Consider the following 15,148-nt stretch of genomic DNA (forward strand, 5'->3'; position numbering starts at 1 on the left):
TGCCAACCTCTGCTATTTTTGCATTCTCTGGTGCAATATCATGGAGATTCAGTTGTATGATCAGCATTAGCAGTTTATATCATTCTGTTATTTTCTCCTATGACCCGAGTGTTTTTCCTTTAGTTCTACTATGAGCAATTTCACATAACTGTAGAATCCTCTGCACCAACAGATACTCTGCATCTGCTATTACAGTATTCTCTCTGGTGCAATATCACAGAGATCTATGTACATGACCAGTACCAGCAATTAATATCAAATTGTTATTTTTCTTGACCAAAGTGTGTCTCCTTAAAAGTCTAAATGTGAGCAATTTCATTTATGTTCTGATTCCTCTGCACCAATAGATACCTTGCATTTTTATCTTAAGTGCACTTCTATTCAGATCACAATTTCTGATATAACTGGTACTCCCCCCACTCAGTTATAGCATTAACTTATATTAATTTATTAACCCAGCTTTATCCTTCCATATTTCTTTTCCGTGGACTCTCATTCATGATCCAGGAACTCAATACCACTACAGTGGGATTTGATGTTTCCTGCCTAACATGAAAAGCAGATCCACACTTTAACTCTGTGACCAAAACCAGTCACCCTCCCTATTCTAGGTGCACTCTCATTGGAGTCTGACCCACCTTTTTCTACTATCAAACCACACCGCCAATGCCCGATCTCGTCCGATCTTGGAAGCTAAACGGTGTTGGGCTGGGCTAGTACCTGAGGAGGAGACTCACAGGGAATATCCAGTGTTGTAGATCAACAATCATTTCACATGATGTGCGGTATGTGACTTCAACAGCAGCATCACCAATTTTTTCCCTATCCCTCACTAACTTTTGGCCGAGGCAAGGTGTTTCCACCAGCAGAGGAACTAGTCCTGATTCCTCCAGGACCCAATACCGTGATACACATCCATTCTGCGAAGTTGCAATAACAATATGAACTTTATACTGTGACGTCAATGACACCAGTTGTTTTTTGACTAATAAGAGAATCACAAATCAATTCACCTAATTGGTCTCATTAATACAGGTTATCTGTACTGGTCAGGTTGAAATGGATGTATGATTTGCAGTATCTACATCCTTTCTTAAACTCATCGCCTGAGTTAGGACCAGAACATTTTATTACATACACTTTGTTTATAAATTGAATCCCACCAGAGTGTAATTTACTTGGATCATGCACATTCCTGATAATGGGCTAATACAATGATCTTAAAGGATATATTAATAAAATTATGTTTTATTAGCATATTGCATTTATAAGAGGATAATCACTTTATGTGATTACAAATAGATAAGAGTGCGCCCACACAAGAGCTTTCTTTTTTCTCCCCTAGCTTGAAATACTTTGTTTCTGGCTCTGGGCGCACCACCAAACCGGACACAGAAATTGGGATTTCCCTATATAATTGTCCAATTTTGGTTCCAACTGATTAAAACGGTATTAATTATATACCAGTGCCGGGTCGCTCCTCTCTTTGTTCCAGACTGGCATCTGTTGTCAGGACTTACCACTCTTTTATCCAAAAGGGTCTCCCCTTGTTTAAATGGTCTGTCTGTAGCCACCACGCTAGAGACCTTTTTACATTTACTGGAATCTTTATCATCTGCTCTTTTATCGTCTGATGATTTCCGTTCCATTTGGTCAGAATAAGGTGCTGTAATGGTCTGGAGTGGAATTGCGTATATTCCACTATGTCGAAGGTTGATACCATCAGACCCAACAGTGGCATTGATGCATGGACTGACATTGTCTGGGTGTGCAACGCTTCCTGAGTCATGAACTGCACCTTGACCATCTTTTTCTCTGGTAAGAAAACTCTCTGTAGGTCTGAATCCAATATGGCCCCCAAATGAACCATCCGCTGTGACGGATTCAGAGACGACTTTTCCCAATTTATGAGCCACCCATGTCTCTGTAGACAAACTATTGTCTGTTGAAGATGGCTCAAAAGTAAATCTTGCGAATGTGCTAAGATTAACAGGTCGTCGAGGTATGGGAATATTCTTATCCCCTGTTTGCGCAGACAAGCTGCCATAACCACCATGATCTTGGTAAACACCCTGGGTGCTGTTGCTAGCCTGAAGGGCAGAGCTTGGAACTGAAAATGTTCCTTGAGGATGGCAAACCTGAGGTAACACTGATGAGACCTTGCTATAGGCACATGTAGGTAAGCATCCCGTACACCCAGAGATACCATGTAATTTCCCGGTTCCATGGCCAACATTATGGAGCGCAACGTCTCCATGTGGAACTTCGGGATCCAAATGTATTTGTTTAACATTTTTAAATTGAGAATTGGTCGATATGACCCATTTGGCTTCTGGATCAGAAATAGATTGGAGTAAAACCACTGTCCCCTTTGTGATGGAGGTTCTGGGACAATCACACCAGACTGCAGTCATTTTTGGACTGCTTCTTGCAGGGCATTGGCCTTCGACTCTATACGAGACGGGCTGGTGCAAAAATTTTTTGAGGAGGCTGCCTCCTGAATGGGAACCCATACCCCTGAAATACCACCTTCTGCACCCAAGCACCTGTTGTTGACTGTTGCCATATGTGTGCAAAATGAAGGAGTCGGCCCCCAACCCTGGAATCCTCTAGGCGGAGGCCTGTCTCTTCAGGCTGATGGTTTCTGTTCAGGCTTGGAAGCTGGCTTTTTGCTAGCCCACTGCTTCCTACCCCTGGTTTTGAACTGGGGTTGCTTAGACTCCTCTTTAGCTTTCGCTTTACTTTGCCAATGAAATGAGCAAAACTTTAAACCCTTGGACTTAGGGTTATAAATAGCCGGAAATCTGGCCTTCTTTGATTCAGCCTCTGATTCTAGGATATCAGAAAATGGTTTCCCAAACAATATATTACCAACGAAAGGCAATGCTTCCAATTCTTTCTTGGATTCCGCATCTGCTTTCCAGGTACGTAGCCAAACTGCTTTGCGAGCGGCTACTGTCAAGGCTGAAGCTTTAGAAGCAACTGTACCCATATCAATTGCTGCTTGTTCTAAGTATTGGGCAGATTGTCTCAAACGGCTTAAAAGGTACTCTTGCTCCGAAGTAGGAGAAGAGATGTAATTTCTAGTTCCTCTATCCATTCGCCCATTGCCTTTGCTACCCAGGCTGAAGCCATAGCAGGTCTTACCACTGCTCCTACTAGAGAAAATAAATTTTTCAAAAAACTATCTACCCTTCTGTCTGTGACATCATTTAGCGAGGTAGATGACAGTGGTCAAGCAGATTTATGGACAATCACAGAACATGTGCATCTACTTTTGGAGGAACTTCTCTTTTCGAACAATCCGCAGCTGAAAATGGATAATAAGAATTCCATCTTTTCGGAATCTTATATTTCTTACTGGGCGTCGACCAAGACTCTCCATGATTTGTGTCAGTTCATCTGACGCTGGGAATTCAGTTTTCACTGATTTTGTTTGTTTAAACACAGGTGCTTTAGATGTTAACACTGTTTTAGCTGGCTCTTCCAAAGAGAGAACAGTCTTCACAGCATCAATAAGTTCAGCTACATCCTCTGAACTAAAACTCTGCGACTGATCATCATACGGTGTATTTGAATCTACTGTATCATCATCTGTTGTATCATCTTATGTAGTCTGCCACATAGACGCATCTGTCTTAATCTTACCTTTCCCTTGGTTGCTTGTAGAGGCTACTGGAACCAAGCCGTAGGAAGGGAGCTGCATGTATGGGTTCATAGTGTAACCTAACCCTTGAGGTGGTGCTACCGGAGCTAACCTGTCCGCTATAGTCTTTGCGACCATATTCCATGGTGGCTCTGTTGGTGGTTGAACTAACTCCTGTTTTTTACTTCGCTGAAAAGCAAAACAGTTCGCACACAAGCCCTCATAAGTGACTAATTGATCCACATCAATTAACCCTGTCTTACAAGATAAGCATGTTAGGGATGTAGGAGTGCTTGATAAATTCTCCTCATCACTTTTGCTGCTCACAGACATGGTAATAATCTGTTATTGACTACACAATTTTGTGACTGAACCACACCCTATAATCAGTATATAGAGGTGAGATCAATCTGACCACAGTGCACCTGATTTGAGGGTCAGAACAGGACTGACATTACACAGAAAAGTCAGCACACATACTAGCAGTCAGTCACATGTTAAAGCATTAGACATTGTCATATGAGAATACAACCTCCATAACAACTTATACATAAGTAGGAAAATTGTACTTCTGTTTCTAACTGGTTCTTTTCCAACATAACATGCAGAAAACACAGTAATATACAGGTCTCATATGCAATAGGTACTAAAAATTAACAATGCATACTAAGAAGTAGAGAGAATTTTTAGTACTGTATACCCTGCCTCCAGAGAGCGGGATACAGGGAGACTCACCACACTTCCATATCCAAGCAAATACGCTCGTAAGACGCTGAGTGGATTCAGACGCTACTGATGTACACTACCGCACTTATATAACTAATAACGGACACAGTCGCTCCTGCGGACACGGACGCTCAGTGACTTCCACGTGTATGCAGACGCTAAGGCCTGCGACTAGCTCTAAGCGGGATCTCTAGTGTACACAACCGCAGCGTCTAAGCTGCGACCGAGTACCCTCGTGGTAGCGTCTGAGCCGGAAGTGAGGTCATTCAGTTCATGAAACGAGAGACGCGCGGAAACTGGCCATGAACTCGGAGGAGGGGCGGCCAGGAGAGCGTCTGAATCTCCCCGTTGACTTAAACTCTAAGGATCGCGGCCTCTACCTAGTCCTGGCGCCTATGATCCCTAGAGCGTAGCGCTGTCGCACTCAAGATGTTCGGCTCATCAACACACTATTTGTAGTCTCCACCAAATTCAGCGTAGCGGTGTCCTGACCCCTCTAGTAAGAGAAAGTCCATAGACTCACCATCTCCCCATGCTCCGGCCACAGCCTGGTTACGTCTGCTGGACCTGCTAGAACATCCGACACAGACGCCCGTCGAGACAGCATTAATACCCGAAGGTAAGCGTTGTTGCGACCCGGTGAGGAGTTGTTGGAGCGACTCTTTCTAGCATGCGTTTAAGACGCTATTAACAAGTAAGTCTATAAAAATTAAATAATAAAAGCTTGAGGCTATTCTCACAGCAGCTCTGTGACCATGAGGCTTCCTGCCGCACCAAGCAAAAAACTGATCTGACTGAGTCAGTGGGTGGGACTATATGGTGAAGGCCCCGATGCATCCTGGGAGGCCAGAAAGATTGTGACCGCGTTGGTGCCATTTCTGCTGTCCCTCAACCATATCCCAATGTTATCCTGTGGATAATCCTGTGGACCCAGCCAGAGAAAGTCACAGTTTGTACAATGCAGAGGTTATTACTGACAATAATACTGCACTGGACTAGTTTATATTGCTAAATAGTCAATAGATATAACACTACACAGTAAGAACTGGATGTATATCACAGGGTAATTGTACTATAAAACCCTGACTAAATGCACTCTCTTTCTTAACTATCATGGTCTAAAAAGGCAGGTAGAATACTTAAATGTCATGTAAAGTCACAGCGCTGACAACCAGGCGGCTTTACATAGGAGGATTTGCCCAAGCAGTCCCAGGAACAGTGAGCTGAGGGATAATGGCGCCGCAGACACTGATAGGGAGTGAGGAAAAGACAGAGATGCAGCTCCAGGGTGGGAACACTTGCTGGAAATGGCGACCTAGGGCTGGGGGAGGGCCTTCAGGTCTAAGCCTTATCCCCTCTGCTGGCAAAACCACCGGGTACTGTGGGCGATATAAAAACCGGTTTAGAGAGAAAACCTGACCTGCGCCCATGCCCTGGTGATCTAGTGGGATCGCCTGTACTGCCAAAGTGTCCACCGCCAGCGCGCACGGCCCGCCTCCCACTGACCGCGCCGAATCGCGATAAAGACAGGGTCCCACAAGCGGGATCCACTTACCACCTCCCGAAGCGCGGCCACGCGATCCTGGAGAGCCCCAGCCGTGTGTGTCTAACGTGAAGAAAACCGGAGCCTCCGCTGTAGGTACCCGGCAACCAGGGCTCGGGAGTGTACAGCGCCGCTGGGGAGAGCTGGAGCTGCAGCAGTGAATGTCACAAGACATTTACCACCGCTGCTGCCCTTGAAGTCTTCACTTTATACTTCATAAAAAGCTTTTCTTGGGGCTGCTTGGAGCAGCCCCTCTGTTAAGTGCCTGCTTACTGCAGCACCAACTTACAAAACTGAGCTCCTGTGCAGGGAGGCGCGGTGATATAGGAGGCGGTGCTGTGCATTCTGGGAACAGTCAAAGCTTTGAGCCTGTTGGTGCCTCGGATCAAGAGCTTACTCTACACCCCATTGTCCAATCCTTGTGGAGCCCAGTGAACCCCGCAGCTGAAATCCTGTTTTCTCATAAATCCTAGAGGATGCTGGGGTCCACTTCATGACCATGAGGTTTATACCAAAGCTCCAGTATGGGCGGGAGAGTGCGGATGACCCTGCAGCACCGATTGACCGAACTTGAGGTCTTCATCGGCCAAGGTGTCAAACTTGTAGAATTTAGCAAATGTGTTTGACCCTGACCAAGTAGCTGCTCGACAAAGTTGCAATGCCGAGACCCCCCAGGCAGCCGCCCAGGAGGAGCCCACCTTCCTAGTAGAATGGGCCTTCACTGACTTCGGTAACGGCAATCCAGCCGTAGAATGAGCTTGCTGAATCGTACCTCTGATCCAGCGTGCAATAGTCTGCTTGGAAGCAGGACACCCAATTTTGTTGGGAGCATACAGGACAAAGACTCTGTTTTCCGTATTCTAGCTGTTCTAGCGACATAAATCTTCAAAGCCCTAACCACATCTAGATACTTTGACTCAGTGAATGTGTCAGGAATTACTGGCACCACAATAGGTTGGTTTATGTGGAAAGATGAAACCACCTTTGGAAGAAAATGTTGACGAGTTCTCAACTCTGCCCTATCTTCATGGAAGATCAGGTAAGGGCTCTTGTGAGATAAGGCCCCCAATTCAGACACCCGCCTTGCAGATGCCAATGACAAAAGCATCACCACTTTCCAAATTAGAAACTTCTACTCTACCTCTTGTAGAGGCTCAAACCAATCCGATTGAAGGAACTGCAACACCACATTAAGGTCCCATGGTGCCACTGGAGGCACAAATGGAGGCTGGATGTGCAGAACCCCTTTCATGAAGGTCTGAACCTCTGGAAGAGAGGCCAATTGTTTTTGGAAGAACACTGACAAGGCCGAAATCTGGACCTTGATTGATCGCATTCGGAGGCCCGCCTCCACACCAACCTGCAGAAAATGGAGAAAACGTCCCAACTGAAACTCTTCCATAGGAGCCTTCTTGGATTCACACCAAGATACATATTTTCTCCAAATACGGTGGTAATGTTTCAACGTTACTCCTTTCCTGGCCTGAATAAGAGTGGGGATGACTTCCTTGGGAATACCATTTCGGGCTAGGATTCGCCGCTCAACAGCCATGCCGTCAAACGTAGCCGCGGTAAGTCTTGATACACGCACGGCCCCTGCTGTAACAGGTCCTCGCGAAGAGGAAGAGGATCTTCTATAAGCTACTCCTGAAGATCTGGGCACCAAGCCCTCCTTGACCAGTCTGGGGCAATGAAGATTGCGCGAACTCCTGTTCTTCTAATGATCCTGAGCCCTTTTGGGATCAGCGGAAGTGGAGGGAAGACATACACTGACCGGAAAACTCACTGGGCCACTAGCGCATCCACCGCTAATGCTTGAGGTTCTCTCGACCTGGAACAATATCTCTGAAGCTTCTTGTTGAAACGAGATGCCATCATGTCTACTTGAGGAACTCCCCAAAGACTTGTCACCTCTGCGAAGACTTCTTGGTGGAGGCCCCACTCTCCTGGATGGAGATCATGTCTGCTGAGGAAGTCTGCTTCCCAGTTGTCTACTCCCGGAATGAAAATTGCTGACAGAGCCTTTAGATGTCTTTCTGCCCAGAGGAGGATCTTCGTCACCTCTGCCATTGCCGCTCTGCTTTTCGTTACACCCTGCCTGTTTATGTACGCGACTGCTGTTACATTGTCCGACTGGATCTGCATGGGATGATCTTGAAGATGTACCGCTTGTTGAAAGCCGTTGTAAATGGCTCTCAATTCCAGCACGTTTATGTGAAGGCAGGCTTCCTGACTAGACCATTTCCCTTGGAAGCTTTCTCCCTGAGTGACAGCTCCCCAGCCTCGGAGACTTGCATCCGTGGTCACCAGGAGCCAGTCCTGAATCCCGAATCTGCGTATCTCCAGTAGGTGAGAGCTGTGTAACCACCACAGGAGTGAAATCCTAGCTTTTGACGACAGGATTATCTTTCGGTGCATGTGTAGGTGGGAACCCGACCACTTGTCCAACAGGTCCTACTGGAAAACTCTGGCATGGAACCTGCCAAACTGTATGGCCTCGTATGCCGCCACCATTTTCCCCAACAACCGAATGCACTGATGGATCGACACACTTGTTTCGAAATGGCTTTCTACGTAATCTCCTGTTGTACTGTCATACTAACCTACAGTTTCTTAGGTCTATAAATTGCAGACGTTATAGAGAATGAAGATACACAGACATTTTCACCAGAGAATTTTAGTATCATTTAATTTTTCTCCAGACGAAAGATCCGCTATAAATGGGAGATTAACTAGGCTTTTTTAGTGATCACCTGCTGCCCAGGGGCCTGACCGGATCGTTCCTCTAGCCAGGGGCAAAACCGGACCGTTCCTCCTGCCAGGGGCAAAACCGGACCCCATGCTCTAGCCCAGAGGCAAAACCATAATGATCCTCTAGCCAGGGGCAAAACCGGACCGTTCCTCTAGCCAGGGGCAAAACCGGACCGATGCTCTAGCCCAGGGGCTAAACCAGAACGATCCTCTAGCCCAGGGGCAAAACCAGACCGATCCTCTAGCCAAAGGCAAAACCAGACCGATCCTCTAGCCAAAGGCAAAACCAGACCGATCCTCTAGCCAAGGGACGTAACTGGACCGATCCTCTAGCCAAGGAGCGTAACCAGACCATTCTTCTATCAAGGTGTCTATCCCTCTTTACATGATCTCCACTCTGTATAACAGGGATTGTCTAGATACCTTCTCCAGGACATCTGTACAAAATATCACTCCCCATAATCAATCTGTTTGCTCATGAAGTATGAACTTTTCTATCTATGAGGTCTCTACTTGCAGACATACTAGGAATGGAGTACCTATATTAAGGAATGAAGGCCATCCTGTCACATACACTTCCCATTACTCTGCTTTAGAATAAGAACTATTAAGAGATTCCAATTCTTAATTAAACCATGGTCCACTGAATCCAGTGACCTCCTATTATGCATTGCTCATCCGTGTGCTGAAGACCAATGTCACGGCCTACTCGAAAAAGGAGACTGGCGTTCTAGGGCAGAGAGCTCAGTTCTCAGCTTGCCTTCTTATTGCTGAGACTCAACACCATGTTAGTTACAGAAAACAAATCCTACCTGACCTCAGTGACATGATAAGAAGACTATGGGATTAATATGGGCTGATGGCTCCTGATGTATGAGATATACCAGAGAGTGTGGGGAGGAGACTGGTCAGATCTCTGGGCTGGTAACACACAGTGACATGATGTGAGGGGGAGAGCAGGAGTATAATAGGAACTGATGGCTCCTGATGTATGAGATACACCAGAGAGTGTGGGGAGGAGACTGGTCAGATCTCTGGGCTGGTAACACAGTGACATGATGTGAGGGAGAGAGCAGGAGTATAACAGGGGCTGATGGCTCCTGATGTATGAGATATGCCAGAGAGTGTGGGGAGGAGACTGGTCAAATCTCTGGGCTGGTAACACAGTGACATTATGTGAAGGGGAGAGTAGTAGTATAATAGGGGTTGAAGGCTCCTGATGTATGAGATACACCAAAGAGTGTGGGGAGGAGACTGTTCAGATCTCTGGGCAGGTAACACAGTGACATGATGTGAAGGGGAGAGCAGGAGTATAATGGGGCTTAAGTCTTCTGATGTATGAGATACACCAGAGAGTGTGGGGAGGAGACTGGTCAGATCTCTGGGCTGGTAACACACAGACATGATGTGAGGCGGAGAGCTGGAGTATAATAGGGGCTGATGGCTACTGATGTACAATACACCCCAGAGAGTGTGGGGAGGAGACTGGTCAGATATCTGGGCTGGTAACACACAGTGACATGATGCGAGTAGGAGAGCAGGAGTATAATAGGGGCTGATGGCTCCTGATGTATGAGATACACCAGAGAGTGTGGGGAGGAGACTGGTCAGATCTCTGGGCTGGTAACACACAGTGACATGATGTGAGGGGGAGAGCAGAAGTATAATATGGGCTGATGGCTCCTGATGAATGATATACCAGAGAGTGTGGGGAGCAGACTGGTCAGATCTCTGGGCTGGTATCACACAGTGACATGATGTGAGGCGGAGAGCTGGAGTATAATAGGGGCTGATGGCTTCTGATGTATGAGATACACCAGAGAGTGTGGGGAGGAGACTGGTCAGATCTCTGGGCTGGTAACACACAGTGACATGATGTGAGGAGGAGAGCAGGAGTATAATAGAGGTGATGGCTCCTGACTCCACACTGGGAAAATACAAATTCCTCATTAGTTTTTACTGACAGAGGAGGGTGTAGGATAAGAGATTGCTGTAGTGACTGAGGAAGGAGAATATGTGACACTTTCCTGTAATAAGTGTTAATTACTCACCTGTGCTGATATATGTAGGGATCTCCTCCTCCTTAGACTGCTGATCACCCCTCACATACGTCTCTTCTACTTCCTCAATATCTTCTGTCTCTATATCAGTCACATACGTCTCTTCTTCTCCCTCTATATCTTCTGCCTTTATATCAGTCACATACGTCTCCTCTTCTCCATCTATATCTTCTGCCTTTATATCAGTCACATACGTCTCCTCTTCTCCCTCTATATCATCTGCCTTTATATCAGTCACATACGTCTCTTCTTCTCCCTCTATATCTTCTGCCTTTATATCAGTCACATACGTCTCTTCTTCTCCCTCTGTATCTTCTGCCTTCATATCAGTCACATACGTCTCTTCTTCTCCCTCTGTATCTTCTGCCTTCATATCAGTCACATACGTCTCTTTTTCTCCCTCTATATCTTCTGTCTCTCTATCAGTCACATACGTCTCTTCTTCTCCCTCTGTATCTTCTGCCTTCATATCAGTCACATACGTCTCTTCTTCTCCCTCTGTATCTTCTGCCTTCATATCAGTCACATACGTCTCTTTTTCTCCCTCTATATCTCCTGTCTCTCTATCAGTCACATACGTCTCTTCTTCTCCCTCTATATCTTCTGCCTTTATATCAGTCACATACGTCTCCTCTTCTCCATCTATATCTTCTGCCTTTATATCAGTCACATACGTCTCTTCTTCTCCCTCTATATCTTCTGCCTTTATATCAGTCACATACGTCTCCTCTTCTCCATCTATATCTTCTGCCTTTATATCAGTCACATACGTCTCTTCTTCTCCCTCTATATCTTCTGCCTTTATATCAGTCACATACGTCTCTTCTTCTCCCTCTATATCTTCTGCCTTTATATCAGTCACATATGTCTCTTCTTCTCCCTCTGTATCTTTGATTTTAATATTATTTAATCGGGCTTCACCCTATGTAAACAAGACAAATATAATGACACACAGCTCCTCTACACAAATATAGTGACAGTCACTTTGGTATATTGGGGAGACTATAAATCCCACCTACCTGATCCTCCTGTGGGATCCTGTGATTCTCCTCTGTACAGTCCTGGGTATACAGAGGACAGGGACATCTCTCTGGGGTATCTCTGTTACTGGGTCCTTCTGTAGGAGACACACAGTGACTGAGTACAGTGTATATATGTGATTATCAGATGATGTGTGTATATAGGGGGCCCCCATACCTGCTCTCCCCTGTACAATACATGACAGTCTCCTCTTACCCAGTGATGTGAGGGGCCGGTGATTCTCCATTATCACGTCCTTGTACAGACCCCTGTGTTCCTCTATACACTCCACCTCCTGCATGGAGACAGACACAGTGATATGCTGACACCTTACCTTATAGGAACCTGACACACACAGTGATACAGTCATCACTCAGACACATCCCCTGGTGTTACTGTATAATGTCCTATTCCCAGCAGTCACCTCTCCAGTCATCACCCAGACACGCCCCCTGGTGTTACTGTATAATGTCCCATTCCCAGCCGTCACCTCTCCAGTCATCACCCAAAAACGTCCCCTGATGTTACTGTATAATGTCCCATTCCCAGCAGTCACCTCTCCAGTCATCACCCAGACACATCCCCTGGTGTTACTGTATAATGTCCTATTCTCTGCAGTCATCTCTCCAGTCATCACCCAGACACGTCCCCTGGTGTTACTGTATAATGTCCCATTCCCAGCAGTCACCTCTCCAGTCATCACCCAGACACGTCCCCTGGTGTTACTGTATAATGTCCCATTCCCAGCAGTCACCTCTCCAGTCATCACCCAGACACATCCCCTGGTGTTACTTTATAATGTCCTATTCTCGGCAGTCATCTCTCCAGTCATCACCCAGACACGTCCCCTGGTGTTACTGTATAATGTCCCATTCCCAGCAGTCACCTCTCCAGTCATCACCCAGACACGTCCCCTGGTGTTACTGTATAATGTCCCATTCCCAGCAGTCGCCTCTCCAGTCATCACCCAGACCCATCCCCTGGTGTTACTGTATAATGTCCCATTCCCGGCAGTCACCTCTCCAGTCATCACCCAGACACATCCCCTGGTGTTACTGTATAATGTCCCATTCCCAGCAGTCACCTCTCCAGTCATCGCTCAGACACATCCCCTGGTGTTACTGTATAATGTCCCATTCCCAGCAGTCACCTCTCCAGTCATCACCCAGACACATCTCCTGGTGTTACTGTATAATGTCCCATTCCCAGCAGTCACCTCTCCAGTCATCGCCAAGATACATCCCCTGGTGTTACTGTATAATGTCCTATTTGCAGCAGTCACCTCTCGAGTCATCACCGAGACACACATCCTGGTGTTACTGTATAATGCCCCATTCCCAGCAGTCATCACCCAGACACGCCCCTTGGTGTTACTGTATAATGTCCCATTCCCAGCATTCACCTATCCAGTCATCACCCAGACACATCCCCTGGTGTTACTGTATAATGTCCCATTCCCGGCAGTCACCTCTCCAGTCATCACCCAGAAACATCCCCTGGTGTTACTGTATAATGTCCCATTCCCAGCAGTCACCTCTCCAGTCATCGCCCAGACACATCCCCTGGTGTTACTGTATAATGCCCCATTCCCAGCAGTCACCTCTCCAGTCATCACCCAGAAACATCCCCTGGTGTTACTGTATAATGTCCCATTCCCAGCCGTCACCTCTCCAGTCATCACCCAGACACATCCCCTGGTGTTACTGTATAATGTGCAATTCCCAACAGTCACCTCTCCAGTCATCACCCAGACACATCCCCTGGTGTTACTGTATAATGCCCCATTCCCAGCAGTCACCTCTCCAGTCATCACCCAGACACGTCCCCTGGTGTTACTGTATAATGTCCCATTCCCAGCCGTCACCTCTCCAGTCATCACCCAGAAACTTCCTCTGGTGTTACTGTATAATGTCCTATTCGCAGCAGTCACCTCTCCAGTCACCACCCAGACACATCCCCTGGTGTTACTGTATAATGTCCCATTCCCAGCAGTCACTTCTCCAGTCATCACGAGACACATCCACTGGTATTACTGTATAATGGCCATTTCCAGCAGTCACTTCTCCAGTCATCACCCAGACACATCCCCTGGTGTTACTGTATAATGTCCCATTCCCAGCAGTCACCTCTCCAGTCATCACCCAGACACATCCCCTGGTGTTACTGTATAATGTCCCATTCCCAGCAGTCACTTCTCCAGTCATCACGAGACACATCCACTGGTATTACTGTATAATGGCCATTTCCAGCAGTCACTTCTCCAGTCATCACCCAGACACCCCCCCTGGTGTTACTGTATAATGCCCCATTCCCAGCAGTCACCTCTCCAGTCAACAGCTGAATGATCTTGTTGGTGAGTTCCAGGATCTTTTGGTCATTGTGTCTCTCATGTATTAGTGAGTCAGGTGGAGGCACCGTGATTGGGCTCTGGGTTCTACTCAGTCCTCCTGACACACGGGGATGGCTGTTCAGTATCTCACACTCACTGGATGTCTTCTTCACTACTGTGTAATCCTGTGTAATGGAGGAGACATCAAATATCAATATATACACTCCCAGACCCCCCATCACCTCCCCAGTCCTGTCCCTGTATTATTATTATTATTATTATAGATATAAGTAAAGTCACTGTGACACTCCCAGATCCCCTCACCTCCCCAGTCATGTCCCTGTATTATTACTATAGATATAAGTGATGTCACTGTGATGCTCCCAGATTCCCTCACCTCCCAAGTTATGTCCCTGTATTATTACTATAGATATAAGTGACATCACTGTACCACTCCCAGGTCACCTTACCTCCCCAGTCATGTCCTTGTATTATTACTATAGATATGTGACTTCACAGTGACGCTCCCAGATCCCCTCACCTCGTCAGTCATGTTCTCGTATTATTACAAAAGATATGTGATGTCACAGTGACAATCCCAGATCCCCTACCTCCCGTCATGTCCCTGTATCATGACTAAAAATAATTGATGTTACAGTTACGCTACCATATTCGCTCACCTCCCCATTCATGTCCCTGTATTATTACTATAGATATAAGTGATGTCACTGTGACACTCCCAGATCCCCTCACCCTCCCCAGTCATGTCCCTGTATTATTACTATAGATATAAGTTAGGTTACTGTTATGCTCCGAGATTCCATCACCTCCCAGTCACGTCCCTGTATTATTACTATAGATATAAGTTAGGTCACTGTGATGCTCCCAGATCCCATCACCTCCCCAGTCATGTCCCTGTATTATTACTATAGATATATGTGATGTCACTGTGACACTTCCAGATCCCCTCACCTCCCCAGTCATGTCCCTGTATTATTAATATAAAAGTGATGTCACTGTAGTGCTCCCAGAACCCCTCACCTCCCCAGTCATGTTCCTTTATTAGCACGATA

At 46.5% G+C, this 15,148-nt stretch overlaps 2 protein-coding genes and 1 pseudogene across 2 annotated transcripts in view; 2 read left to right on the plus strand and 1 right to left on the minus strand.

Annotated features, from left to right (window-relative positions):
- The window catches only part of LOC134984452 (zinc finger protein OZF-like), a 176,399-nt gene that overhangs the window by 123,950 nt on the left and 37,301 nt on the right, over nucleotides 1-15,148 (plus strand). The gene's annotated exons all lie outside the window — the stretch shown is intronic.
- LOC134984449 (zinc finger protein 583-like) overlaps nucleotides 1-15,148 on the minus strand; it is a 34,774-nt gene that overhangs the window by 16,561 nt on the left and 3,065 nt on the right. Inside the window, exons 2-5 of the mRNA XM_063950026.1 lie at nucleotides 14,069-14,260; nucleotides 11,963-12,041; nucleotides 11,746-11,843; nucleotides 10,718-11,648 (exon numbers count right to left, since the gene is read on the minus strand). Of these exons, the coding sequence (XP_063806096.1) occupies nucleotides 10,718-11,648; nucleotides 11,746-11,843; nucleotides 11,963-12,041; nucleotides 14,069-14,260 (1,300 nt within the window). The remainder of the gene's footprint in view (nucleotides 1-10,717; nucleotides 11,649-11,745; nucleotides 11,844-11,962; nucleotides 12,042-14,068; nucleotides 14,261-15,148) is intronic.
- On the plus strand, nucleotides 643-761 carry LOC134984464 (5S ribosomal RNA; annotated as a pseudogene).

Source organism: Pseudophryne corroboree, assembly GCF_028390025.1.
Source record: "Pseudophryne corroboree isolate aPseCor3 chromosome 3 unlocalized genomic scaffold, aPseCor3.hap2 SUPER_3_unloc_56, whole genome shotgun sequence".
Lineage (NCBI taxonomy): Eukaryota > Metazoa > Chordata > Amphibia > Anura > Myobatrachidae > Pseudophryne > Pseudophryne corroboree.